Source organism: Tyto alba, unplaced genomic scaffold, assembly GCF_018691265.1.
Source record: "Tyto alba isolate M040663 unplaced genomic scaffold, T.alba_DEE_v4.0 Super-Scaffold_23, whole genome shotgun sequence".
Classification (NCBI taxonomy): Eukaryota; Metazoa; Chordata; class Aves; order Strigiformes; family Tytonidae; genus Tyto; species Tyto alba.
Window position 1 is genome coordinate 1,811,269 of NW_024881297.1, and position 27,676 is coordinate 1,838,944.

At 41.1% G+C, this 27,676-nt stretch overlaps 1 protein-coding gene across 21 annotated transcripts in view; it reads left to right on the top strand.

Moving 5' to 3' along the window:
• ANK2 (ankyrin 2) overlaps positions 1-27,676 on the top strand; it is a 372,599-nt gene that overhangs the window by 166,785 nt on the left and 178,138 nt on the right. For 6 of the 21 annotated variants that reach the window (XM_042796656.1, XM_042796670.1, XM_042796659.1 and 3 more), the window contains exon 1: positions 8,429-9,332. The exons of 13 other annotated variants lie outside the window; for them this stretch is intronic. In XM_042796656.1, the coding sequence (XP_042652590.1) occupies positions 9,210-9,332 (123 nt within the window). In that variant the 5' untranslated portion in view covers positions 8,429-9,209. Of the gene's footprint in view, positions 1-8,423; positions 9,333-27,676 lie in introns of those variants that run through there. 2 more of the 21 variants (XM_042796629.1, XM_042796630.1) reach the window with 1 other exon arrangement.

Sequence of the window (27,676 nt, forward strand, 5' to 3'; positions counted from 1 at the left end):
GGCACTGCCACCCCACCCTCCATGGTCCCACCGCCGTGCCGGCCGCTCTCCAGGGCACTGCCACCCCACCCTCCATGGTCCCACCACCGTGCCAGCCGCTCTCCAGGGCACTGCCACCCCACCCTCCATGGTCCCACCACCGTGCCAGCCGCTCTCCAGGGCACTGCCACCCCACCCTCCATGGTCCCACCGCCGCTGTGCCAGCCGCTCTCCAGGGCACTGCCACCCCACCCTCCATGGTCCCACCACCGTGCCAGCCGCTCTCCAGGGCACTGCCACCCCACCCTCCATGGTCCCACCGCCGCTGCGCCGGCCGCTCTCCATGGTCCCACCACCGCCCTGCCGCCCGCTCTCCATGGTCCCACCGCCGCTGTGCCGGCTGCGCTCTCTCCAGAACGCACAAATACGCCTCTAGCCAGCCCTGCTGAAGGCGCTTGGGAGGAGCAGAAAGCTCTCGTCCTTGGGAGTCACACTGTAGTAAATCCCTCCCATCGTTATTTTCTGTCCTTGCCAAATATACGTGTGCTAACATCACGGTTTGGCTGGTGCTAACAGCACGGTTTGGCTGTAGGCCAGAGGAATTCAGTATGCCATCAGTAATAACGCTATTCTGTATATTGGTTTGATCAGACATTGGGACCTCTGAAGGTATTTAGGGAGGGGGGAGAGACTCTAAAAGGAAAGGAATATCAAAGTTCTTTCTTTTATGAGGAACAGGTGGAAAAACATCAAGCTTAGAAGAAGGGTTTAGTATGTTCATGTGTTTAATATGGTTGTTAATTTGGGGACTATCTAAAAATAGTCTTTGAGAGCTCTTTGAGAATCCTTCATAGAAAATTTTATCCTGTGTTTTTATCAATGAGTATCAGATAGATCTTTTCTTGCTGTAAGCAGTGGGAAAACATGCTTGAAAGATGTCTTAAATGATACACTTCTTTGCTATAAGTATTTGGTGAAGCAATGCATTTTCTAACTGTTCTTTATGTTTTTATTACATCAACCAAGCAAAAGAGAAGGGAAATAGCATTATTGGCTTTAGAGCAGGTATACTAGACTTCTCTAGGTTGATACTTACGGCACATTATTACTGATGTATCTTAGAAATGGTGTAGTTAGAATCTTTCTTAGGATTGGTTAGGTGTACTGACTTTATTTTTGATATCCACTATTGTGGCCTAAGCATTCAGGTTCCAAGCCTAATTACAGGTGGGTAGGTGAAATCTAACCATATCATTAGTCCTGATGGTAAGTCAGTGATAGAAATGCCATTTTAGATAGTATATATGTAGTAGACAGAAATATAAAGATGCATCACTTCGTCATACTGTTCTTCTTCCACACTTTGCAAACTGAAACAAACTGTGAAAGGCAGTTGTTTATTTTGTGGGTAATTTTTAATTTTGGAAGGTTCATTTTGTGAGTCAGGTGGCTACATATACAAATACATACATATATAATAGTATTTGTATAAGTAGCAATCATTCAAGCTTTTGTTTTGACATCTAGGGACACATAGACTTTTAATTCAGGGCAGACAGGGCCCATTCAGATGTGAATCCATGTGACCTGGACCAACACTATAAGGTGCAGGCACACTTTTACACGTAACAGCAAGGATGCTTAAGCAGAGCTGATTATGTGCAGCATCTAGGTCGCAACTGGAAGGATTTAAAGTGGATGAGATCTGGGTCACGCTGGCTTACAGGCTTCTGATACAGTGGCAACCAAGTCAGTTTTTCTGTTATATGCTCATGTTGCCCAGGCATAATTATTCGTTGTATTCTTATAATTTGTGAAGCTTTTTTTTTTTTTTTATTTACATCACCCTGAAGCACTTAGCTTTGAGGTAACAGAATTCTGTTTCCAGATCAGCAAATGTTCCTGTTAAATTGGTTATACGCTGTAGTCCAGCTACATTATTGTAACAGGATAATTTCTGAACGTAATGAACTGTTACATCAGATAAGTCAGGGAGGTTAGAATAAGGAGCCCTCCTTTTGACTCTTGAGACAGCTCATTGGAAAGACTCCCCTGGTTTCTGGGAAAACAAATAGGACTTTTTAATCACAAGTGGTAGGATTGATCCATCAGGGACACGAGTGAAATATAGGCAAGTAGCTTTCAGCATATAACTAGCTTTCTGTGACTTTTTCTCAGATACTTACCCTTGAGCTTGAAATAGGACCCGTCTCTCACAGCTGATGTAATTCAGCAGTACCTGATTATAATGCAAATGCTCAGAAGAAAAGGAGGGAAAAAGATTTCTGAGAACAGGCCAGATCATTGTATGGGAAGGCGTTCAATCAAAAAAATTTCAAATACTTACTTTTATCATAAAAATCAAAAGCTCTAAAGCCTTAGCCACTCCCCTCAGCCGCCTTGTCTTCCAGCTAGAGAGACTGCATCTAGTCACACAGAGGAGGCAGGTATGCACCTCACGGGATTTGGGAAGGAGCATTCCCTCAGGGTGTTGGAGCACTTGTCCATGGCACTAGAAGGTAGCTGGGGAGGAGGCAGGCTGAATGCAGAGCCCAGCAGCTGCCCTGCTCTCAGCTTGGGGTGGCCCCTCTTGCGTTATTATCAGAGCAGAGCCCAGAGCAAGAGATGGGTCCTGCAAGAGGTGATGGGCCCTGCAAGAGGTGATGGGCCCTGCATGGGTGAGCGTCTGAGCCCCTTTGCAGCAGATCCAGCAGACGTGAGTGCAGTGACCAGGGAGCGTTAGGAGGCAGCCCAAGGAACACCCTGAGTGTTGTGGGAATCAGGGATGTCAGATTTGCAGCACCTTCAGGATGATTCCTCGGCTCCTTCTTTGCATTAATAGCAGCTTCTGTCCCCACAAGATCAAAACCCAACACAACAATCAAAGATGACAGAAGGTAGGGCAGGAAGGCCAGGACAGGAAGGAGGATGAGAAGGTGCATTGCAGTGTTGAATTAAATGATTGTGGTCCCGATCCAAAGTCCATTTAAATCAATAAAATGTCTGCTGTTGCCTTTAGTGAGCTGTTGGGTGAGGCCTTGTTTGACTCTAGTTAAAATAGAATGTGACGTCAATATTTTCAATCAATAGGAGAACTAAAATAAGTGGAGCGATATTTAGAATCAATGCAACTTAGCTGTCATCAGAAGACTGCAAAATGGGCACCCTTGCCAGAAATGTCTATCTCTAGTTTATTTAGGATTCTGATTAAAAACCCCTACTTCTTGAATTGCAAACTTTGTCACAGCTGGACACTGTCGTTACCTCGTATTTGGGATATTTATTTAAACCAGAGGCATCAGTCTCTGAAGGGCTTTTCTAAATCCTGTTCTCTGTGTTCAGAAGGTTGGTGGTGTGTACAAAACATTGCTTTGTCATGGCACAGCTTGGAAAGTAATAAAGGATGACTGGAAGGACTTTTCTGGTTTGAAAATAGGAATTATTTTATCCTGCCGCCTTTGCGGATCTGTAAGCTCTTGCTTGTGACAATGGTACTTTGAATGTGTAGTTAAGCTGCAGAACTCTGCCTCAATATGTCGTGGATGCTGGAAATTCAGAAAGGTTCAGAGAAAAACTGAACGTGTTCATGGAAAACAGCCTGTGAGGATGACTACATAAATTGCTATGTCTAGCACATATGTTCATCAGTCTGAAATGACCAGAAGCTGGGAGAGCACTTAAAAATAACAGAGATGTTTGCTGCCTTCTACACTTTGCTAGGTATCTGAGTTTGTCTCATCCTACAGTGATTGTTCTTATGTTCTTAGGACCAAACATGTAACCATACTATCTCAGTTTCTTCATCTTCAACACATGAAAAATACATTTTATAAGAGTAGATGAATATTTTCAGTAACTCTTTCAAGGTGAAGGTAGCTAAACAGTATCTTTTTTTTTTTTTTTTTTTTTTTCTGATGTAATTATTCATTACATTTAAAGTTTGTCAGTGTTGAACTGAGCCCCTTCAAGACAGAAACCCGCTGTGCAAGGAAGGGTGTGGTGTTGCAAATAGTACTGTGTCACCTGTGGTTAAGTTTTGAGCACTGGCCACTCAATGTGTTAGTGCTGTGAATTACATCCAGGTGGTATAACAGAAAAGAAGGGGAAAACATAAAGACTGCTCTTATGTCTATTAACATATGTGCCATGACTTGCCCTTTTAAATATCTTCTTCTTCTTTGCCTCCTTTCAGTTAATAAAATAGAGGTAATCAAGGTGCAGAAAAAAGCCAGAACATGGTTTTATATAGCATCTTTTCAGTACCAGTTCAGTGACACTAATTGCCAGCCTAGAGCTTTCTGGAACACATTGTGTTCACATATTCAGTGACATGAGAATGAGAGAGTATAGAGCCCTTTTTTAACCCTAAGATTTTTTTTCTTTCAGGAAAATATAAAATGAAACCTATGCAGTATGGATACATGACTGCTAACTCACTTCCAGGGTCACTGTACCTTTAGAATTAGGACAGTTGCTACTGTAAGTGAGTAATAAATGTGTTGATTAAACAATAAATGAGGCAGGAGGCAATTTGTACATGTAGTGTATACTTCCATAGCTAGTTTTGTGCTTTTACTTTCCAAAATAATTATTTTGCCTTTTTTCTTTTCTAGGAATATGTAATTCTGTAGATATGGAAATGGCTGAATATGCTAACCCGCACAATCCACCCAAATTGTTTTAAATAGTTTAATTAAGTATATTGTCATGCTGCTCTGGCACTCTAAATATTTTTGTCCCTGTCAAAAATATTCCATCCTCTCCATTCTCATCCCTCAAGACAAAGTGTTCAGAGAAGAGTTTCCTGACTAGAGGGGCAAGGATGCCTACCTCTGACGTTTAACTTGGCTGGAATAACAACAGAGAGTGGGTAGAGGTGAGCTAATTCTGCAAGTCAGTGCTCTCCTGGTTTTAGGCTGCGTGTGCCCATCTCCCAGCCTGGTCTGACATGTCCTGCCTTTCAGCAGGGAGGAGAATTTTAAATCAACACACAACTTGTAAGGACAGAGACGGTGGTTGTATGGTTGCAAAATAACCATAGATGTACTTGTTAGCCACCACGTGCAGGTTAGGCAGCTCATCGCTTGGCAGGGAACCTAATTCCCCCATAGAATTGTGATCTGCCTTGTCCAGAAGGGTCTTCCGCAATGCTAGACAAAAAGTTGAATTACCCGGTTTTTATCCCTCTCAAGCTATTGCTTGGGACAGCCCTTTCCCACTTTTAGCTAATTAAAGCCAATTTTGCTTTCCAGCCTATTTCCTGAACATGCCAGCAACTTAGAATGGGAAAGAACAGTCTCCATTGTGGCTTTGAGACATTGAACGGCTTTTCCCACTCCATCGCTGCTTCCCTTTTTTTTGTAACTCTGGGGAATGATGAGAACAGATTTGAGTCACGCTTTTTTGGCATTATTTCTAGGCTTGGTTTTAACTTTGTTTTTGCACTGCCCACGTGATTTATGTGGAGAGAACCTCATCTTTCTGAGATGGACCCCTATTAGTGGATATGCTTCAAGAAAGATAATCACTTGTTTACATGCTCTCCTCTTGTACTCAATTACCATCGATTTTCATCCAGTAGGTTTCTGTAGACAGAAAATGCTGATTTGCTCATTAAATCATGTCTCTCTACCCGAAAGCTGGCAGTTAAAACCAAGTGCTGATCATAGCTGTGGCAAATAAAGCACTGCAGTGCAGGAGCTTACTGTCTCAGCTGGTGGAGCAGGTTAAAACAACAAAAACTGGAGATTGTGAATTGAGGAGATCAGGTCAGGAAAATAATGATTTATGCCAATTTGTAAAGCAGGCAGATAGGAGCCATAACCCTAATGAAGCACCCACACATTTGTGGATCTCCTGGTGAGGTTAGCCTCAGAGCCTATTCACAAATCATGCAGGACACTGTACAGGTTGAAGTCTGATAAGTTTTAATATCCCAGATGGGAATTTGTTGAATCTCACGAGTTACGTATTTCTGCATTCAGAGGTAATGATAACAAATGCTTTTCAGAGAAAAACCACTGTTTTTCTGGTACTGTGTTCTTTTTATGTTGTTGTGCATCTGCCCACTCTCCCACTCTCCTCCTACATACCGTTTGTGGCAGCATCTCTCTATATTCTGTTTTTCTTATGTATGAGCTTCACAACGCGTTTTCTGTGTTTAGGGGGAAATTGCTCAATCTCCATTTTTACTGATCAAATCTTGAAAATTTCACCTTCAGGCTGCTGTCTGCAGAAAGATTTCTTTTTGTTAAGATCTGTGTATGCAGTGCAATGACAAGCCATTTTCTACTTTTGCTAGAAAAATCTTTCTATCTTAAAACAGAATGCTGCTTTCCTGCAGGGACATTAGCTGTGTCAAGTATTAAGTGATCCATACTTTATATTCTTCTCCCCAGATTGGATATGTTCTTTCCAAATGATCTATTGAAAGTTAGGGGAAAGATGTTTATGGGACATAATAGTGAACTCACAGAACTGAAGTTGGTCTTTGCCAGTGATGATCTAAAGAATATTTGCTATTTCGCTTTGGCTTACTTGGCACCAGTTGTTCAATTCAAGCATCTGTTTTTTTTCTCCTGTGTAGCATGGGTTACAAAGTACATCAAGTCCTTTATTAATTTTTAAGTGAGTTTTTGGAAAGAATAATTATTTGAGACTGAGCTGATGAGCCTGCATGTGTCAATCATTAAAAGGTGACAGATCATTTAATAACCACAATTCCTATAAAGCCTCCTACGTATCACACCCTATTGTGTACATTACATATCAGGACGTAAGCGTTCAGTGCGTTCAGGAAACCTTATTTTGGGATCCCATGATTTTGGGAAATACTGAGGCCAGGATTTTTAAGTGTGGTGGCCTGTCATTTGGTCTTATTTTCAAATTTCCTCCTTAAGATCCCATGAAAAAGTTGGGGAGATGAATGCTTTTTCTCTGTACCAGGAAGGAAGATTTCCAGATTACCAGCTGTTCGTTTCTAGCTTACAAGTGATGCTACCCGTGAGGTTTGCACAATGTTAAGAAGGCAAGGCAAGCTACAGCTCTATTAAAGAATCCACTTTTCTCCTTTATTTTACCCCTTTGGCTGCCTCTACCTGTTTCACTTCGCTGGTGGCTGTTGTTGCAGCTACTGCTTGTGTTTTAGCTATTAGTTTTGTGTCACCGAATTTCTCATAAATGGGAACAACTGTGAGAAAATCAGCTTGTATGTACAGAGGAGCTGGAAAAAGCGTTGGCTGGCATTATGTACCCTGCTTCTTTTGAGGTCTTCCAACAGAGAAATACATTTTTGATTGAACACACAGAGCGCTGGCTCAAATAGAAAATAGATGCCGGTTGTAAAGATGCCTTTATAGTGCTTCATAGTTTCCATATACAAGTACTTTGTGAAAACTTGGTCTTTGAAATTTGTGAAGTTCTTGGAGTGAAACCTTATAGTAAAAACACAAGCCATCCCTAATGATTATAGTTCCATGGCAATAATAGATGGTCTTGGTCTATGTGAACTGAAAACAACCAAGTTCTATGGGTACAAAAATAACATGCAGTCGGGATTAGACCTGGTCTAGGAGCTAGGGTCACTTAACGAGCCCACAGGACATCTGTTCCTGATGTGGTGGTGCTGTTACAGGGAATTCATGGTGCTCGGGTTTAGCAGCCATTCAGTCAAATTCAGTCTGAAGTCAAGGAGTATATTGCAGAGGGAAACCTGGCCAAGGGAATGGGTTCTTTGATTTGGTGATTTTTAGTGCTGCTGTCCATGACCTCCTGGCGGGGGGGGGCTAAGCCAGGGATGGAACCATCTCTGCTGTGTCGGAGCGTCGCAGTCCTCCTCTCCCTCTGGACCTGCCTGGAAGAGGCCGGATCAGTGGTGTTGGAGGGAGTTGAAATGTGATCAGCTGTCTGCCAGGGACTAATGCAAAGGCTGTTTTTATCAACGTGTGTCCTAATTTGATGAATAAATGCTTGATGCTAATGGTGGTAACAGTTACCCGGGGAGGCGGGGGTAGAGCTTTGATATGCTGGTTTTAGCAGGGGGATAAGCAATGAGGGAATGACAGACCCATCTGTCTCTGATATTAACGCTATGAATTAATGTCCCAAACCCAAACGATATTTGGGGGGGGAACAAGGGGGAGACTAATTAACAACACGTTGTCTCTGTCGGTCGACAGCGATTATCATTCTCCATCTTCAACGCAGGGCTTCGTAAGTTGTCTTAGGAAGTGTCTGAAAGCAGCTTTTGACGTTGAATAATAATGAACAGCACACTGGGTGGTATTATTTTTACCTCTGTGGGGTTGAGCTGAGCAGGGTAGGCTGAGCCCAGATTACGCTGCGTGCTTCCCCGAGCAGCGTCCCCCTCCTCGCGGCGTTTGGTTCGCTGCTTAACGCAGCTCTCCTGATGCAGCCTCACGTGGCTGCATAAAGGCACAGTGAGGACTTGAACATTGCAAGCCCCTTCCAGGCGGCTCTCCGCGCTGCCTGCAGGTGAGCAGGCTGAGCCTCTCGCTGAGCCTGGCAGCTTTTGCTCCTGGTTTCTTACCAGCCGACTCAGCAGTATGGGAAGATCGTGAGGAGGAGAAGAGCAGGAAAGCATCTGCTGGGCTCCAGCACAGACGGTTGCAGCAGCAAGTCAGTAAGTCAGACTGCACCATTTTCTTCCCACCCTGCATAAAGATGTGAGAAGCTGAAGGGAGCTGCCGCCTCCCCCACCCGATGGTGATGCTGAAGTGGAGCCTTCCTCCCAGTCACAAAACGCAGCCTATCTGGAGGAATCCCAAAAGACCTTTCCAATTTGGTGATGTGTATTTAAAGGACAATTTTTCTTCCTTTTTTTTTTTTTTTTTTTTTTCCCCCCACCCGCCTTTTGGGTTTTTTTTAACTCCCCAGCTAAGTCTGAAGCTCAGTTTCGCCTGCAGTCGCAGCCAAGCTGAAGTGGTTTCAGCCTGCTTGCAGGTATTTGCCGGCTGCTCTCTGGCTGTGTGTGTGTAGTTGCGAGGACTTTTGCACATTGCCTGCGTGGACGTGGCTCTCCTGCTTCCGAGTTACGGGTGCTGCGGAGGCTGGAGCAGGGCTGTGACCTTTTCTGGGGTGCCGGAGGAGGAACAGTGGATTACACTGTGAAGTTTGGCTTGCAGCCAGTGTCCTTGCGGAAAGAATAAATCACCTGGATATCCCTGTGTGGTGGAAACGGCTTCCTTGGAGCTAGTGTTTTCCTCTCCAAAATGGCTCATGCGGCTGCTTCCATTAAAAAAGTTCGAGAGTCTGAACTTGAAGAGAGGGAGAGAAACCTTGAGAAGGAAAGGAAAAGGCAGCGGAAAATCTCTAGGGCAGATCGGAAACGCAAGGTATGAGGCGAAAAAGAGCTCCCTCCCCCCTCCCCTTCCTCCCTCTGTGCAGGACTTCACAGGTGTTCATTGTCATCTGTAATTCTCTCCCCTTCATTTTCCTGACCTTCCATCGCACGTTTCCTATCTGCATCCCTTCCCATCCTCACCGAGCCCCTCTGTGGACTTAACCCAGCTGCAGTGAGATTAAAGTGCTACGAGTCACGGCAGTCCGCAGCTACCCAGAGCACATGCAAATAAAGATGGCCATTGGCACACCAGTGTTGCCTCCTTCCCTTCATCCCCAAAAGGGCTAGAGCTGCGTGGCATCATTCCAAAGCCAAGTGTTTCGAGCCTCCAGCCCATCTGAAGAAGTAGTCAGGGAAGGGAGGTGGCTGTGTTTGTGCTTTGCAGCATGAAGGTGCATTTCTGTGCTTCAGGACAGCGTTTTCCCCCCCATTTCCCATTTTTAGTCCCAGGTCCCACACCACTGGCAATGCTAAATGCTGCATATAAGACCTGTCTTGTGGTGCTGGGTGTCTCAGCCGAGTCATTATGCAGTTAGGGATGGGTACCTGATCCTGGGCTAGCAGCTGTGATTCGGTGTATTTACACTGCACACTGCAGGTGAATTTTTTCTATCTAGGGCCTGAAACACAGGTCTGCAATCTGTTGGGTTTTTGGCGTCTGCTGCTGGTGGCAGTCTGATTTGGTTAAGGCATATCTATGTAGATGTTTCTGATTTGGGGGAGACTTCTCCTAATTTATAATGAACTATTGCTTTTCTTCTGTGTTAGAAATGGGGAGTGATGTCTCCAATTGCCTTGGGGGAAAAAAAGAAAAAAGGAATAAAAAAATCAATAGAGGTGATTTATTTGCCAGGTCACTCTATAGTTTCCAAGGACACAAATGATATACAGTAGTGGAGAAAATACTGAAAAGCCTGAAGCTTCTCTTAAGGTTAGCTTTAGAACTGTATTCCGTTGGGAGTGCCTGTGCTAGTGCCTCCTCATTGCCATTTCTTTTCTCCCATCTCTGGAATCTCTAGATTGTGGTATGCATTAACTCATTCACTGACACTATATTTTGATCCATTCTTTATAAGTTTCTTCTGGAAGGGATAATACCAAGAGACGTAATCCGTCTTTTTTTTTTTTTTTTCCTTTTCTGCTGCATTGCATGTAAATACAGATCCTTCTGTAAAAAGAAAAAAACCCACAATCCAGCAAGGTAACATTTGAATTAACAGATCCTTTTGGCAAATCTCTAGGATTCAGAAGCCATCTGCTCCCTTGGCATACCTGGGAAATTTTGAATTAATTTTACTTTCAACCTTATGGATTTTCATATTCTGAACTGCATGATTTAAAATTACAGAGGCTGTTTGGTACCTTTGGGACCTTTGAATATCATCTCTCGGACTTGTAAAAGGCTTGCCTTGCAGAGTTCATTAAGTTGCATTAGAATTCCCTTCATCAAAACCAGAAGGTAATTTCTAATGTATGCACTGCTTGGGTGCTGGGGCAGAGCTGCTTGGGACAGATTGTGATTACTATCCTAATCCTCTAAATGGGACACTGCAGCATAAGGTAGTTTTTGTGATTACATTTTTGATTGTGGAATTCTTTGCAAAACAACCTTTTTAAAAGAATTATTTAATGTGTGGATGTCCTTGCTGCAGGACCTTTTTTTCATGTTTGCCCAGCACCCATCTCAGTTACTTCATCACAGCGTGTGTTGTTTTTCCTGATTTTCACAGAATGTGTTTGATTCAAATGTGTATTCTACTACTTTAATTAAAGCCGGGTAGAATTAATACTGCCCCTTCTGTGCTATCTCTTTTCCCAGAGTGCTGCATATCCCTGACTGCAAGTAGACAGGCTCAGGCTGCATTCCTGTTAGCAATAATGCGTGGTGATGCAGGCTCCTCATCAGCTTTTCAGAGCTAGGAAACACCAGCAGTTTTTGCTTAGAAAATACAGAGCATACCTCAGTGGTGTTTGTGTTCCTTCTTTTTTTAATATTCACGGCTAGCCCTCACTCCTCTCTCCCTTTCACTGCGGCTATACCTTTCTGTTACATAAACCAGTGCTTGGCTGCACCCTAAACTTGCCTTCAGATGGTAGGAGTGTGGGTGAGGCTGGTCATCTTCCCTCTTGCTCCTTCTGCATGAGACATGCAGCAACACAACTATGAGTTTGTTTATGTTTGTATGTATCTGTGCTCATACTGTACAGAATGCACAGTGTAGTACAAATTAGATATATGAATATGTATACACACACATTCTCATACACACAATATACACAAAATATATGCATTATGTATAATATAATATTTGTATTTATCCATCAATTTCAGGAAGATATATGTGTCTGTGAGATATATACATATTTATATGTATGTCATTTAAACTGCTGAAATAAAAGAATTCTACTGCAGAATGTATCTCCTGGTAGGTGCAGAGCCCTCTCGGTTTTTGTTGACTTCTTGGAAAATGGAGGCAATGACCAAATTGTATGTGCAGGCCCATGAGAGACAAAACGTAAAGAAGTATTTTTTGATTGCTCTCAGTACTTAAACTCTTTCTACATATGGGGAATGTGGTACCAGCTTGATGATTTATTTAAAAGCTATTGCATTGCAGTGAGTGAATTTTCAGTACAACGGAGATCCATTTTGTTTCTGGGAATGATAGTGAGAGGGGGAACCTGCTAATGTAAGGTATTGTAAAGTGTCTTTTCAAAGCCTCATCTGGACATACGCCATATGCCAATACATGCTGCACGCATGAAGCGCTGATTTGGCCTTGGGATGGAAACATTTCTTTGACCCTGGAACGTCCTGATTATGCAAAAGAGGGTAATGAAGGGCTGTGACTTTAGCTTTTCCACTCTGCCAGTGTGTTGGGCTCCTATTAGTACCGTCCCATGCTTCTCCTAGCTTCCAGGGATGCTGCAGGGTACGGGATCTTTATGGCTTTGCCTTTCCTCCTGAGTATTTTGCTTAATGATGTTGTGCAGTGCGATCATCATCTGTCTTGATAACAGCATTACAGCCCATGGCTGTGGCTTCTGTGCTTCTCGGGGAGGACCAGAATGTTCTTAAATGTCATCACGTCTGCCACTTGACATAGCTCTGGACAATAACAACTCCCTGGCCATTAGCGGCGCCGGGAAAAGGGCCAGCATCAGCAGCATTCTTGCTCAGATGATGTCTTTGCAGTCCTTAGACATTTGTGGTTCTTTAAAGAATAACAGAACCATTCCACATGCAAAAATTGGAAAAAGGTGTTTGCAGGTTGAAGACAAATTTCAAGACCTTTTCCTGCATTCTTTCTGACACTGACTTATTAATTTTTTTTTTTTTAAATTTGTTAAACCAGCTGACAAGCCAGCTCTGCTTATTTTGCATTCAAATGGGATCTTTTCGCTTTGATGCGTGCAGTCTTTTCTTGCAGTGTTGAAAACCACATACTGATGCAAATACATGTATGTAAACAAAAAAACCCCATCAGTCTGAGTAGTTGCATGGATACCTCAATTTATCAAAAGCATTAAAAGGCAGATACTGACACAGGAGATGAGCAGCTTAAAATATGTAGATTTTATTGAAATTTAGGCATGACTAATTCCATTACACCTAAATTCAGGATATATAAGGCCCAGCTCTGCTTGCCTCAGTGTCTTTTGAGGTAGCTGCATATGGCTCATCTTTTGCAGAGTGAGGAACGGGAAACGGCGATTACGCGATGGTCACTCACTGAGTCAGCAGCAAAGCTGGAATTACAGCCTTGGAATTCAGCTTCCTAGCCCCTGGCACTACGGAACACACGCTCTTCTCTGTCTAAAATATTTTTCAAAGCAGACAGAGCTTCCTGTCTCTGCATGTGACAAGTGTTTAAAAGATTTTAGAAACCCCATGAAAAATAAAGCCCCAAACCAAAAAAGCTGTTTTCAGAAATTGATTTTGCTGCCAAATAAAACAGATTTTTGAATGTACGAATACGGTAAGCTGATGCCTGTTACTCTTTTACCATCAGCGATGAAGACGGAGTTTGACCTCTTGGCTCTACTAGAAGTAAGTGGGTATTTATTTAGCATTTAAATACACAGTTTTTAAAAAGTTTTTAAAACTTTTATACCTTTTTAAAAGGCCAGCCTCATGAGTTCAGTATCCTTTAGCGTAAAGTGTCCTGGAGCATCTGGAATATTCACCACTGCTTGCCAAATGAGATTGGCAACCAATTACATCTCAGTGAATTTTGTCCTTCACTCGACACCCTAAGCACTGTCAAAGCTCACACAGAGCTGCTGCTGCTGCTAGGCACTGTCTGCAGAAAGACAAGGATGGAGGGAGAAAGAAAGAGCTGCTGCTGTCAGCAGAATTCACGTGTGTGTGGGAAGGAGTCAACGTTCGGTAAATGGCTTCTGTCGCGTAGCTGCAGAACACAAGGGCTGAGTTTTCTTTGTTTTCCTTCAACAGCACTTTTTTTTTTTTCACATTATCATCTCCTTTTTCACAACCTGAATATCAGAAAGAAATCTCACATGACAAAATTCACATAGAAAATGATGTCACATTTGTGTCAGAACCGGGCGGAAAAGCCCATTTGAAATTCAGGCATACCTTCAGCGGGAGAAGTGTGAGCGTTTGTCATCTGGTGCGTGGGCTCTGTGCTGAGGCTGGTGGCCACAAAGTTCATCCCTTTGGAAGGAGACGAAGCTTCAGTGAGGAAGGGGAGGCCGTGGAGGAATGAATGGGTGCTTGCACGTGCTAGGAAAAGGAATCCCAAGGAGGAAGTCATGTGGAGGTATAGTTCTTCACTTTTGGTCACTCCTGCTTTGGTTCATGGATGCCAAACAGAGTCTAACCTGGTGTGAACATGCCTCGGGGTCAGTGTAGAGTTTGTGTTGGGCTAAGGAAGAGAAAGGAAGTCTCTCACTGTTTAGCCTCTGTATACTTGAAGCTTTCAAGGTTTATTGCAGATTTGGAGCTTTAACCTACTGGGGTTTTGTTACCACTGAGTATGTCTTATCTGTTCCCTGTTGTGTTCGTTGCCTTGGCAAAACATCTTTGTGATTCACTAGAATTTCTAGATGTTTCAAATGCCTCTTCAGCCATGGAATAAAAATCTTTTTGGTGTTTTGTGAGTGTTTGCGTAGGTGGTGCCTATTCCTGTTGCCTTTGAGCATTTACCTTCTGTACCTCAAACATCTGTTTTCATTATGTAGCTATTTCTTGGCATGAAAAGAATACCCCCGCTGTTTGCTTCTTTGTGAAATGGAGCTTCTTTTGATGACATTGCATTTCATAATAGATTAGTATGTGCCGCTTCAGTTTCTGCGTGTCCTGTCTGAGGGGTGATGTGCATGGGACTGCAACGCTGCTGAAGCTTGCAAACACGGCCGTGCAGGCACTCACACCGCATGTAACATGCCTGTCGTGCTCGGCATGTCTTTCTCAGGCAAGTTAGCTACTGAGTTCACTGTGGGTTTAATCTGCATGAGGTAAACCAAGCGGGGCTCTAAAATGACGGCTGAGTAAGCTGTGTTCGCTGTTCTGCAGATGCAGAGTGTTACCATAGTGCCAAGTGTCATTATTTCTCTACTCTTCTTTGAGACTTTTGCACTGCTTGCAATAATTAAGATGGGAACAAATACACGATTTTCTGCAGTAAAGCAAGTCAGGGGTTGTAGTGAAGAGTGGTGACCTCTGATTCCCTCACTTCTGATGGGAGAGGAGCAATCTCCACTGCAAGTTTAAATTTGTTCACCTTTATATTATTGTCTAACCATACCATGATTTATATGTGGTTTTAAAATTTAATTTCCTTGGTAATTTTTGAAACACAAGATTCGTTTGGTCTTCATAAATCATATGTAGACAGTATTTCAAAAGAGAGATCATTTACCAGAGAGTGGTTTTGGTATCTTAGCTAAAGATGCCTCTTCACAGCTTGAAACTGAATTAATCCCTAGCAGGAATACTGGAGAAAATATTATCTCAATAGCCAGGTAGGTTAGTAGACAGGTATCCTGAAGTAAAGATGGTGGTGATAATTGGTTCTTGCGTGTTTAGTGAGGAGAAGCATGCTTGGCCTTGGGCGCAGGCCTCATCCCGCACGTACGTTCCACCCTCTGGTAAGTGTCCCCTCTGGCTAATCGGCATGACGGGACCAGGAGTGGCCTGAACCTTAGAACTCCTCTTGTTCCCTGCTGCTCGTGCAGGGAGGCAGGGGGTGGATGAGGCAAATGGAGCCATACTCTAATCCTTTCACAAAGGCTGTAATTGTTTTCCCTGTTATTTTCCCTCGCAAGAAGACAGGGCAGGAGGGATACTTGCGTGGGTGACATCTGACTTCCCAAGGCCTCCAGACTTGGTTGCCAGCTTGTGCACCACTCCTTGCAGGTAGCTGGGGCTACGGCTCTTATCTAGCCATGAGAAGACAGAGTGATACAAATGTGTGTATATATCTCTTTGCTTCTTTCTCCCACCTTCCTTCCCCCGATGGAGATAAACTGTCACGTTCACAGCTCCATTGTGTTAGATACTGTACACAGGAGGAGGAAAATGTGTTCCTAGCATGCTCAGTCCTTTTGCACTGTAAAGCTTGCTTGGTGCAATCCAATTTCATGGCATACGCTTTGGATTTTATGGCTGGTTTGACTCATGATGTGAATGTTTCCATAAAGTTATGAAAATGTCCACAATGCCTAAGTTTTCATCTCTCACTCTATCTATTTCAGTAGAAGGAACTTTTGTTGAACTTTAAAAAGAGCAACCAAAAGAGAGGAGAAATGCCAGGACCTGCCTATGGTGATTCCTACCCTGGTCTCTACAAATTTAACAAGTGTGAATCCTACTTAATAGGAAACATGAGGTATTAAAAAAATTGAGAACACATTTACACATTGAAGGAGATTATCCCTGATAAGCTCTTTTGGCTTTTTGTTTGGTTTTGTTTACCTTCTCACAAAATGTCCTGTTATGTCCTTTGAATTGGTGACATTTCCTGCACCACTGGAAGAATTATTACATTATGGTTGGGCAGTTTTGTGTTAAGCAGTTAAAAAAAGGGTTTAAAGGGAAATTTTATAAATGGAGGTCAAAAGCTAAAAAAGTAATGTAGATGTCAGATGTTAAACGGTGAAATGTCAGGCTTTTAGGAATCTGGCTTCTGTACCTTAGTCCCTCAGGCTTTTCCACTGGGGAGAGTTTGGCACCTGAAGTAATAACGGCATATGAGCAACGACAGACCATTCTTTAAGGGCGGGATTTGGAGTCATGCCCTGGAGTATATATTTGGCACCATATAGTGCATCCAGAGTGTGGAATCAGTGAGTATGCCTGTAAGCAGTATAGTAGGATTCTTGCCATTCAGGCAAGCGTTCTTTCCCTGAGATGGTGCTCTCTCCAGCAAAGACTCGCAGCCCACCTGCAGCGCGTTTCTGGGGATGAGGAGTGAGGGAAACATCATGGGCTGCATCTGTCCTGTGACAAAAATTGTTTTCAGCCTTTTCTTTGCAAACGCACACATTAGTATTGCTTCAGAAATTAAACAAATGTGGCTTTATAAATATATATTTCTTGGTCAAGCATCTATTTTAATTTCTTCCTGTTCAGTCAACATAGTGAGTATTTAAGTCCTGTATGATGACTTTTAACCAGTTGTAAAACTACTTTAGTGCTAATGCGTTGTAAGTGTGTTAAAGTGTAAATTGGAGGTTAATGAGGTCTCTGGCAGTCACCCCTTCAAGTCCTGGTCATATACAAATAAGAAAATACAAACTTAGGAAGTGATTTTCATTAGTTATACAGTATCATGCTAAAAATACTGTGAAGAACAGAACTAAACAAAGCATAGATCTGCTGTCAGTAATTAAGGATTTTGTTTACCACTGTAACAGAAAACTCTCCCCTTTAAATAATTTTCCATACTAATTTCTAGTCAAGATACAGAACACATTCTGAAGTAGAGACCTGAACTTGTCTTTATGTACAAAAAGATCGCCTGATGTCATAGTTAGTTGTCAGCTGTGGGTCAGCATCATCAGTCCTGCAGCATTTTTCAGGTGTGAGGAAAACTCTATGTCTCCCATAGGATCTATTCTTGTTCTGACAAAATGGTAAGTTCCTGAAGTTACTTCTAAAATTTTTAGAAATTTTTTGCACTTTTGTAAGCTTGTCATCGCCTTTATCCAACCTTAATGTTTTTGTCTTCCTCAGAATTTTAGCAAAGTAGTACAGCTGATAGTAAAACAGATTTCCATACTTTATTGGCTTGACTCTTTATGCTCACAAAGTATCATTTGTGTTACGTTTTGAGACTGTAGGTGTTGAAGTTTTTTTTAAAAATAATTTCTGTTCTCTGAATTTATCCCAAGCACTTCCCTCTGTGCAGTCATTGTGGCACTGCATAGTTTTGTTTGAATGTCTGACAAGCTTCTCTTCCCTGACTGGAAGCTGCTTCTTTAGGGAAAGATACACAGTCTGCAAGAACTGCTGTCCTATACTTAACTACATCTAGACGAACACTCCTCTTGGCAACCTGTTGCTAATCCTTTAGCCGCAAGCAGCTGAAATCAACACTTTTTTTTTCCCTCACCAGTCTGTGGAGTTGTCCAGGTGTAAGCAGGAGTAGATATTCCACACAGTTACACAATTATACACAGTATTAGAGCATATAATATGAGTTATTGAAATCTGACAACTGTAATGAAGAGAATTTCAGATGGTTCACAGAGCTGGCACTGTACAGGGTGCTAACGTGTTGGCACTGTTCAAAGGTTTTCTCCTGGTAGTTCTTTATAAAAGTTCCATATATTGTAAACAGATTTAGTGTTTTGTTGATAGCTTTTCAGGGATTGCTTCAAAGCCACTCAATCCTGTACTAAGACCTTCCACATGCGGATCAATACAGATTAATTGCTAGCTGCCCTTTTACAGGTGACTGAAAACAAAGGCTGCAATTAAAAAAAATCCATAATTGCACCTATTTGTTGATGCTAATGAAAAATTTAGCATGTTAACCTCTTCAAAAGTTAGCATGTTTATTAACTGCTTCGGGCTTTGCAACAGAGACAGTTTTAGAGAACTGAGCCTGAATAGATTTCAGAGTACACATTTGGAGACTTTTACTTAAGGTCAACTTCTCATCCTTTAGGAAAATTCCCACCGTAGCTGGTGGGGATTGTAGTGTCGCCTCTCTTCCCTTTCTGATGACGAGAGAATAAGAAAACAGGAAGAGAAAGGAGAAGGGAAGTAACACTAGATTTGAAAAGTTATTTTGTTTGCATGTGCACTGAAAAGTCCATTGAGACCAGTTATCGACAAAAGAGATGGTTGGATCAGGTCATGAAAAACTCGCAGTATTTCATATTTAGAAAATATTAATACGATGCTATTATTGTACGTGACCTGAGGAAGGGTGTGGATTTCTTTTTTCCTGATAATTTAGATCTGCATTCTCTTTATTTCTGTATGTAAAATACAGTGTTGAGAACCAGTGTTCACCTGAAATGGACGCAGCTCTTATTTCCCCAGGCTGGTAGAAAATTATTTCAGCCTATGGAACCACAATTACAAACCTTTCTAGGGTGTTTTAGGCTTAATAATTTAAGTTTATTTTTAATTATTTACTATTTCTGGCTTATGCTAGGTCAGGATGTCTAACAAAGACATGTCACAGCTCAAAACCAGTGAAGCTGACAATGCAAGAGGAGACTTGAACAGGTAAAAACTTCACTGCTCAGGCCATGATTTAGTCAGGAGCAGCTGGACCTTCTTGAGCCTCCTTACTCCTCTGCTTCCTTTTTTTTTTTTTTTTTTTGTTTTGTTTTGTTTCGAGGTTTTTTGTTTGTTGGTTGGTTGGTTGGTTGGTTGTTTTTGTTTTAAGGCACCAATGTAGCAGAGAGAAAAGAAATTACATGCACCATGTTGATAATACTGTTGCTACTGTAGAATAAGAGGCAGTAACTCAGATTTACCAAACAGCAGAACTTCAGGTCCCGATCTGCTAACGGTGGATACTAATGTTCAGCAAGTACTTCCTATTTTTGCTGATGAATGTGGTACCTGGATATCAGAGCTGCCTGGGGGGAAGGAATCGTTGCTGTCTCCCACCTTTTTAGGCCAAGTAGACTCAATTCCACTTAAGTCAGGCAACAGTGTAAGTTATCTCTGATTTAGCCCCTCCACAGGTTTAATATTAGCTCTGTTTAGTCACTGTTGGAAAGAGGTTATTGAAATAAGACTGTTGATCTATCTCATTATAAAACTTATATTCTTGCACCAAATTAAAAAAAAACCCAAGACTTAATGTAACAGCAAAAGAAGAAACCCAGTCATTTTCCAAGTGGTGCCTATTTTTTTTTTATGTTGCTCATGGAAAAAATTATGTATGGATAGATACATTTTGAAAGTATTTTAGCTGAGTGACTTGATTTTGCAGGGGGAAATCAGTAAAATTGAAGACGCTGATGTGAGCATTAAGGCTCACATTGACAGGCTGAGCTGCTGTGTGCAAAGCAAGCTTGGCTTTAATGATTATGGAATCATTTTGCAAAAATGGCATTTGCTGGAGACAAAAAAGTGAATTAGATTAAAAAACAAAACAAAACCAAACCAGCTTATTTTGACTGGTCAGTGGCAAGAGCAGCTGATGTATAGCAGGAAAATGTTTCTGAAGAAATGCATGGAGACTCCATAGCAACAGGATCAAATCTGTGCTATATTCTAAATACTGTTGCTGTGTTTTCGGTGAGGAAGCCAGCCGTCACCCACTGACACCGCAGCCCCGCTGTCTGTACTGCTCAGCCTCATTGCGTTTGGCAAACGGCAGCTTCAGTGAATGACCACTGCAGCGGAGTTATTTTTAGGATGACAAAAAACTCCCCAAGTCGTATTTTATTTCTTTTTCTTGATTATCACAAGGACAACGCAAAGCCTGTGGCATTGGCTGAAAGGTAGATAAACCACACAGTCGCTTTGGTAATAATTTATTTACTAACTTCTCCTCCTTCAGATGCAGGCACTAGCAATATGTACTTTAATAGAGCTGTTTCCCTGAAGTAGTGCATGGTATTAGCCTGGTGAATGATGAGGCCTTGAAAAAGGTTTTCCAAACAAGTGAAATCAGAAATAATTAATAGCGGTGCACAGAGCGAGCTCTGCATTGCAGCATGAGTTCTCCTGGGCTTAAGTACGTGCTTGGCCATCTTCCCTGTGTTTCTAAGAAAGCCTAGCCCTCAACCTATTTGTTTTAGTCTTTGGTTATCATCCTGGTGCCTGCAGTGTGGTGGTGCCGATGAAAACGCCGGTAGAGAAGGAGTGCAGATAGGGTGCAGTTATTTGCAGAGGCAAGGTGCCAGTGCAGCTGGTGCAGGGCTGGAGGCTCCTGTGCAGCTTCCAGTTAACACTGAGGATTTGTCCCCACGGCATTTGCTTGTTGGTGCGGTGCTCTGATGTAAACCCGAGCGCGTATTTGCTCTTAGCAGTGCTTGGTGACTTTGTTAAAATGGAGCAACAAAAGGAAATTCTCTAAGGGCAGCTGAGAAGGAACCAAGGTGTTGCTTCAGCATAGGAATATGTAGGTAGTAGAAAAGTCTAAGTAACATCAGTTTTCTGTTTATCTCAGTTTAGCCATGTTGTAAGTCATCTGGGTAGATCTGGCGGATTTCCTTTATTTTGAGGAATACACCATCATTCTTTTGTAGCCTCTACACAGTTGTAGTACCAGTTACTGGTCCAGAAGCCTGAAATACAGGAGGCAGTATTTGGTCCTTTTTTAACGTAGCTGGTCAAACCAACTTTAATATGCGAACTTGTTGTTATGAAAACAGAACGCTTGAGGGAAACTAGCTTATTCTGGAGGTTTCAGATGGACAAGGATAATTTAGAGAGAGGGAACTGGAATTAAGGGTTATGAAAAAATGGTTGGTTTTATAACCATATGGAGTATAATCTTAACTCATTGAAATCCCTGAAAGATTTGCTAATGATTTCAAGAAATTTAGGATTTTTTCCAGAAGATTTCAATCTGGAAATAATTCACCTCATGTTGCATAGCCCTCTTTGTCCTTTATATTTTCAAATGTAGTTTATTAAAATTTGTTCAATTTCTGTCATATAGCTCTGTGGTAGAGATGTTTGCTTTGTTTTGTTTTGTTTTTTATGGTGGAAAATAATGTTAATCAAATATACCTTGAGGACAAAAATGTTTTTGGATAGGTCTTATGTTCTGTGATGTGTCCTGTTCAAATCACTACGTCATTAGCATGAGGAGAACTTTGGTGTTCTGAAGCTATTTAGAAATTTAATAACATTCAAAGGGTAATGATTGAAATAATTAGAGAAGCAGAAAGAGCTTGAATATCACCAATGGAATTGGAGAGAAATTTGCAAAGGCAGAGAGAGAAAATGAAGGCAGTTTTTCCCAACACCAGGAACTCGATGTGTTCATATGCCATCGACATAATGCCTTATGAAGAATGAGTGTGCTTACTTTGGCCTTGTAAAGGAGATAGTGCACTTCTAACTCATTTGAAGATAAATTCTAAATATTCTTCTCTGGTTTTACATTTGCTAGTTCTTTCCCATAGTTCAGATCCTTCCAATCAATGGTCCTTGAAGTTTGCTTAGATAACTCTATTAAGCAGTTCAGAAAGAGCTATCCGAAATACGGTTTGCTGCCTATTTTAGCTTATAGTCTCCCATTACTTCATAATAGTATATATGGAACCAAGAGTGATGCAGTCCCTACAATGGAAGATACTTGTTCAAGCTGTATATGAGCTCTTGCTCTATTTCTCTGAGCTTTTATACAGAGAAATAAATGCGATAAGCATTTTAGTTCCCGTTTGTGTGTCTCAAGGTTATTTAAACTGTATTATGGCTTCTTAAATTGATACGTAGTCTTTCATATCTTTGAATTACTGGAGGTTATTAATACAGAAACTTGCTGGTACTTCAAGCCCTTAGGGTTTTGTGGGGGTGGGAGACCTCTATTATTGGTGAGGAATAAGATCAGAGAAGGCACAAAAGTCTTCCCTTCCTAAATACTGCTTTAGGGCACCTGTGACTTTACCTAGGATACTTGTGCAAGTGTTAAAAATAGCTACATCTTCAATGTGCAAAGATAATGCAGTGTTAGGTGGTGGGCACTGATTAAGCAAGAAGAGGAATAAAATTTTTGCTATGTGTAGATAGTTTTTGTTTGACAGGTGGGATATTTCTATATAAACCATCCTGCAGGGGACACACATCAGAATTATTCTAATGTGTAGAAAATACTGGAATTAATTTTTAAATAATACCTTTAGTCCTTTTTTAATGTAGGTGAGCATTCAAAGGATCTGTGGAATTGTTGAAGTGTCCATCTGAGGAATATTGGAAAAGCATCTGCGTAATTTCAAAAAAAAGCAATTAAGAAATTGTGCACAAGTTTCTGTCCCAAGAGCATGATGTTAAATATGTAGGTCAGGCTGTCGTTTGGCCCTTACACCAATAGAATTTCTACTGTGTAGAGTGAAAGCTTGACACTGCAGAGATTTGGAAATAGTTACTCAGCGTTCATCGTTACGAAAGGTAAAATAGGGTCCTCATACTCCAAAGCAAATGCACAGTCCCACAAAACTGGAGCCATGGCCTTTGTCTTTTCAGAGTCAGGGAGAGGGAGTTTTGCTTTTCAGTTTACAACATTTTCACTCCCAGTCTTAAGAAAAAATCCACCCCCCACATGCTTAGGAATTGGCTATTCAGTGGCAGGTTAAAATACTTCCAATTTTAAATTATTTTTGTACCTTTGCTTGCTTGTATTTTCTCCTATTCTTCCACATAAAATATTCTGCTTTAGAAAATTGAAGGTTTTCCTCATACTGTGCTAAAACTGGCATGTTCTTCCTTGTGATGAATATGTGACTTCAGTTTGTACTGTATAGCTTATGGAGGGAGCTTAAGAAAAAGGGGAAAATTTCTCTGATTGAAAATGTGCTTTTACAAATAGTACATGCAATGTCGTGGGGGGGGGGGGGGGGGGGGGGGGGGGAAGTGAAAGAAAAAAGCATGTATTGGAAACATTCCCCCATAGACAGCAACATTCCAGGACTGAGGGTGCCTGACCGTTGATCGACGAAGCTGTGGGTTGGAGAGAAGCTGGCTGTCAGAACCGCCACGGGGTTTTCCTTCTTTGCTTTTTGCCCTTGGCAGTCCTTTTGTGCAAGAAAGCGGTTGGAGCAGTGACTGAGAGAGGTCTGCCTGGCCGGGGATAAACTGCTCCTATTGCAGTCGGAAGGCAAGGATCGGCTTGGCTTCAGTGGGTGCGGGAGCAGGCGTTTAGAGAATGGCCAAGAAGAGCCAAATATTAATTTAGTCAGACAGCTGCTTCCCATGTATGTTGTGTTGATATCCAACCATAAATGAGTCATCTTTGCAGTAACAAAAAAAGAATTGGATTTGTGACTTTGAATGCAGTAGGACTTTTCAGAAGTCTCACACAGGATCTGATGTCTTTCCCTTAGTTTCTTCTGGGAAATGTTAGCCTCTTCAAGGATTTTATTATACACAATTACTTTGTTTTAGAGTGTCATTGCATAGTATATTTACTTCTACTTATCTGGGATTTTTTGGCTATTGTTTAGCCTGCCATATAAAATACTTTTTTTTTTTTTTTTTTTTCCTATTATCTTTACTTATTCTGAACGTAAAATGTAGATTCAAGTGGGAATCATAGTCCATCTGATGAAGACCTGGTATTTGGGGCATTGTCAGTGACCTTCATGACCTCACGCTGAGGTCAGAACCTGGCTGAAATTTGCCTTCCATGTACGTAAAATGGAAATAATTGTACTTACTCTACTTTGCAATACAATTAATAATACTAAGCCAAGTATTATGACTATGTTAGAATGTTTATAAATATTAATTCTTATTAACTTCTATGAGATATTTTGCTTAGAAAAATAGCTGCTTTACCAGAAATCTGACAAACGGGGACTTGTCAAAGTTCATAGAAATATTTACATCTACTATTTCAGTGTTCACTTCCAGGGAGGGCGGCAGCCACAACCTCTCTGGGCAATTTCTAGTAATTTCTGCTCTATCTTTGAGATATATATTGCTTTTCATCTGAAAGATTATCTGGATTGAGATCCTGAAGGTACAAGTCTCAGAGGAAAGAGTAAGTTCAATGCAGAATTCCACAAAACAGGGAGCTGCTTCAAGGAAGAAGGAAATCTTGGTTCCGCTGTGCGGTTGTTTCTAATTTATGTTAATCTTAGGTAGCAGGGAACATTAGAAAGCACACCACCAACTTATTTTTTAGCCCATATTATACAGGCTAAGGACCAGTTTAGCAATATTTTTGCTGTTGATAAGCACCTAAATAAAGAAGTTTGTAGGACTTCCCTGCTCGGGCTGATTGTATGAAGAAGTGCTACTCTCTGAAACGAAGGGTAACAGGAGTCAGGTCTGGGTGAATTGGAATCTATTTCTGACCGTGCCTATTAACAACTGCACTTACCTAATTGGAAACACACTCATTTTCCATTGCATGTAATTGAAATTTTATGTGTGTCTCTCCCATTTCGTGTTATAAAGATGGTGTCAGAGAGAAAAGCTGGAAATGCAGTGTTGAGAGGAGTGGTTTGTGGAGGCGTGTAACCTATTTTCCATCTTGTAATAGCCTCTGGGCCAAATTCTGGTGTTTGCCCATTACGTCCAAATAAATGAGCTGTACTAGTGACAGAACGGGGCTGGAGAGAAGAGTACAGATGTGTAAAGATGCTCCAAAATGGCAGAGTGCTGGATGTCAGGAGGGATGTAACTCACTGTTGCTCGGTTTGAGTTCTGCTGCCTGCCCTGACTCCATCCACTCACCCGTTGGAGTCGCAGGACTTTATTGTGGCGGGTGGGGGAGAGGTTATTGCTAAGGGTTTCCCCAGTTCTTGGGGACACTGTAGGATATATAGGATAAGTCAGTGACATAACTTATTTGGTAATGATCAAATATTACAGTAATAATATAACATGGGATTTAAAACTTACTAGCACTTCCTTTGCCGTAAGAGATTTTAATTTTGAAAGAAAAACACAGGCTTCGTGAAAGGTCATTTTGTAAATTTTTCTATTTCTTGCTGGCAGTAAATCTCACTGTGATTTTTTGTATATTTGATTTTTTTTTAAAAATTCCTTTTAATTGACATTAATAGAGGTTACTAGCATTTAATTTTGGTTCTGTTGTAGTTATGCTTTGCCTAAAATTGCAGTGTTGGCTTTTGAGAGAATCCAGTTCTTGTGTGGATCCCTTCAGGAGGAAGAGGGTGCATGTTCCTCTGTGTAGCTAACGGCTTCCAAGCAAGCCAGACGACTACTCTTCATCAGCTATTTGGATCTCTAGAGATATTAGACAGAGAAGGGGTGTAACTCACATTTGCAGTACAACTTACAAACGTATACATCAAAACCTATTACTTTTCGTAGCAAGACAGTCCCTTGAGAAGGTGAATCATTTTGAAAGTATGTTAAATCATTATAGAATATATCTGGTTTATAGTGTCCTTCCATAGAGGCTGCCACCACCATTAAAGAGGGGTCTGATTAATGAATCTTCACTGCATTAAATACAGAATTGATATCTGGGGTTTTGTTGCTCCATGAGAGCGCTTTTTGTGTCAATCCCATCTAGTAGGTGCTGCTACTGAACTGAAAAGTACCTGTTAAGTTCCTTTTTATTAGTTCAGATTTTTGTGGTGTTGGCTTTTACCAGGGGCATGTTTATTTTTGTGAAAGGTGTTGTCCTGAATCCATGCTTACTTGAATTTGCTAATGCCTTAACTGCAAAACTAATGATCTTTTGGTTGTCTCTATCCTATGTGTTTATTTCTCATAAGAATGCAAAGTCATTCTTAAAACCTTGGATATTTTGCCTCCTGTTTTATAGTCACAGTATGTGCACCATTAATGATATGCATATCACAGCACCATGAATAATGAATGGCAACCAAAGAAAGTTTTATAGCATTCTTAAAACTTCTCTGGAAATAAGCTACTCAGTTTTGTCATTGTGCCCTCTTTGGCTCTCTTTAATTGATAGACACTACTGCTTTTAATACTCCTGAGAGAGTACAGGACACAAACATTTGCTTTGTCTTTGTCAGTTGTCCATAATCAGTCTCACTCTCAGAATTTTTAATTTACACGTAATTCAGAGTTACCACAGAGTTTATGTGATAAAGACTTGATTACAGATGATCTGCTTTTCACTGTGTTCTTTGGTGTTTCTATTAATTGTATGGAGGTTGTTTGGTTTTTTTTTTTTTTATTTTCTGGGTGGCATGTCTATCTAGCTGATAAAGTATGTGAAGATGTGTTCTCAGTCACAAAATCTCAAAAGGTGTATTTAGAACTGTGTATATTGTTGCAGTAATGAAAGTTTATTCAGTTACATTGCATACTCGTTTTTCATGCTATTCTGTCCCTTGTTTGGACTATTTGTGTAACTGTAAGGCACAGGTTGTTGTTAGCATACAGAAGCCAAAATTCTTGATTGTATTTTGTTAAAACACTTTTGATCATAGAGAATGGCTTTTGGAAGACTGTCGTCTTTTATTTATCATCTATTAAACTACTTCAGAATGGGGAAAGAAAAACATTAGATAGGAGTGATATAAATCTAAGCTTTCAAATACTGTTTGTTGGCATGTGATGAGTATAGCATATAGCTTTCTTTTCATTACATGACTCACTCTTTCTTCAAAGATTGGAAAGATAAGTCCTTTTGAGTTTGCTCCAAAGAGGATGTCTCCTCATCTGCACCAGAGCCGTATCAACTTGTTAAAGCCAGAGACTTGGAGCCAGTAATGCTGGATTCGGTTTTGTTTCTTCAAGCGGCTAGTGGTGTGGTTAACTGAGCACATATAACACAAGCTGTAATATTACAGTCACAAAAAATCGCACTGTTTTATGGTTGTAGTTCAAGTAAATGTAAGTCTACTTTGCATAGCCAGGTTGTTTTCAACATCGATACAGATATATTCAGTGTGTGTGTGTATGTGTGTGTGTGCATGTACATTAGTGTGTGAATTGGGGCGGTGAGGTATAGTTTTAGTGGCACTAGATAAACTTCTTTTGATTCTAGTTTAATCATAAAAAGCAATTTATTAAAAAATTAACAATAGACATAGAAGTATTTTATTATGCAGATTAATAGAAACATTTGTTATACCAGATGTATTTAATGTGTCCTGAGATAATAGACAGGCACAGAATGCAAAATAAAATAGAAACTGAGGAAATTAATGACTGCTATGTACTTAAGAACCTATGTAATTATGTACATCAGCAACCATTAATTATTATGGGAGAGT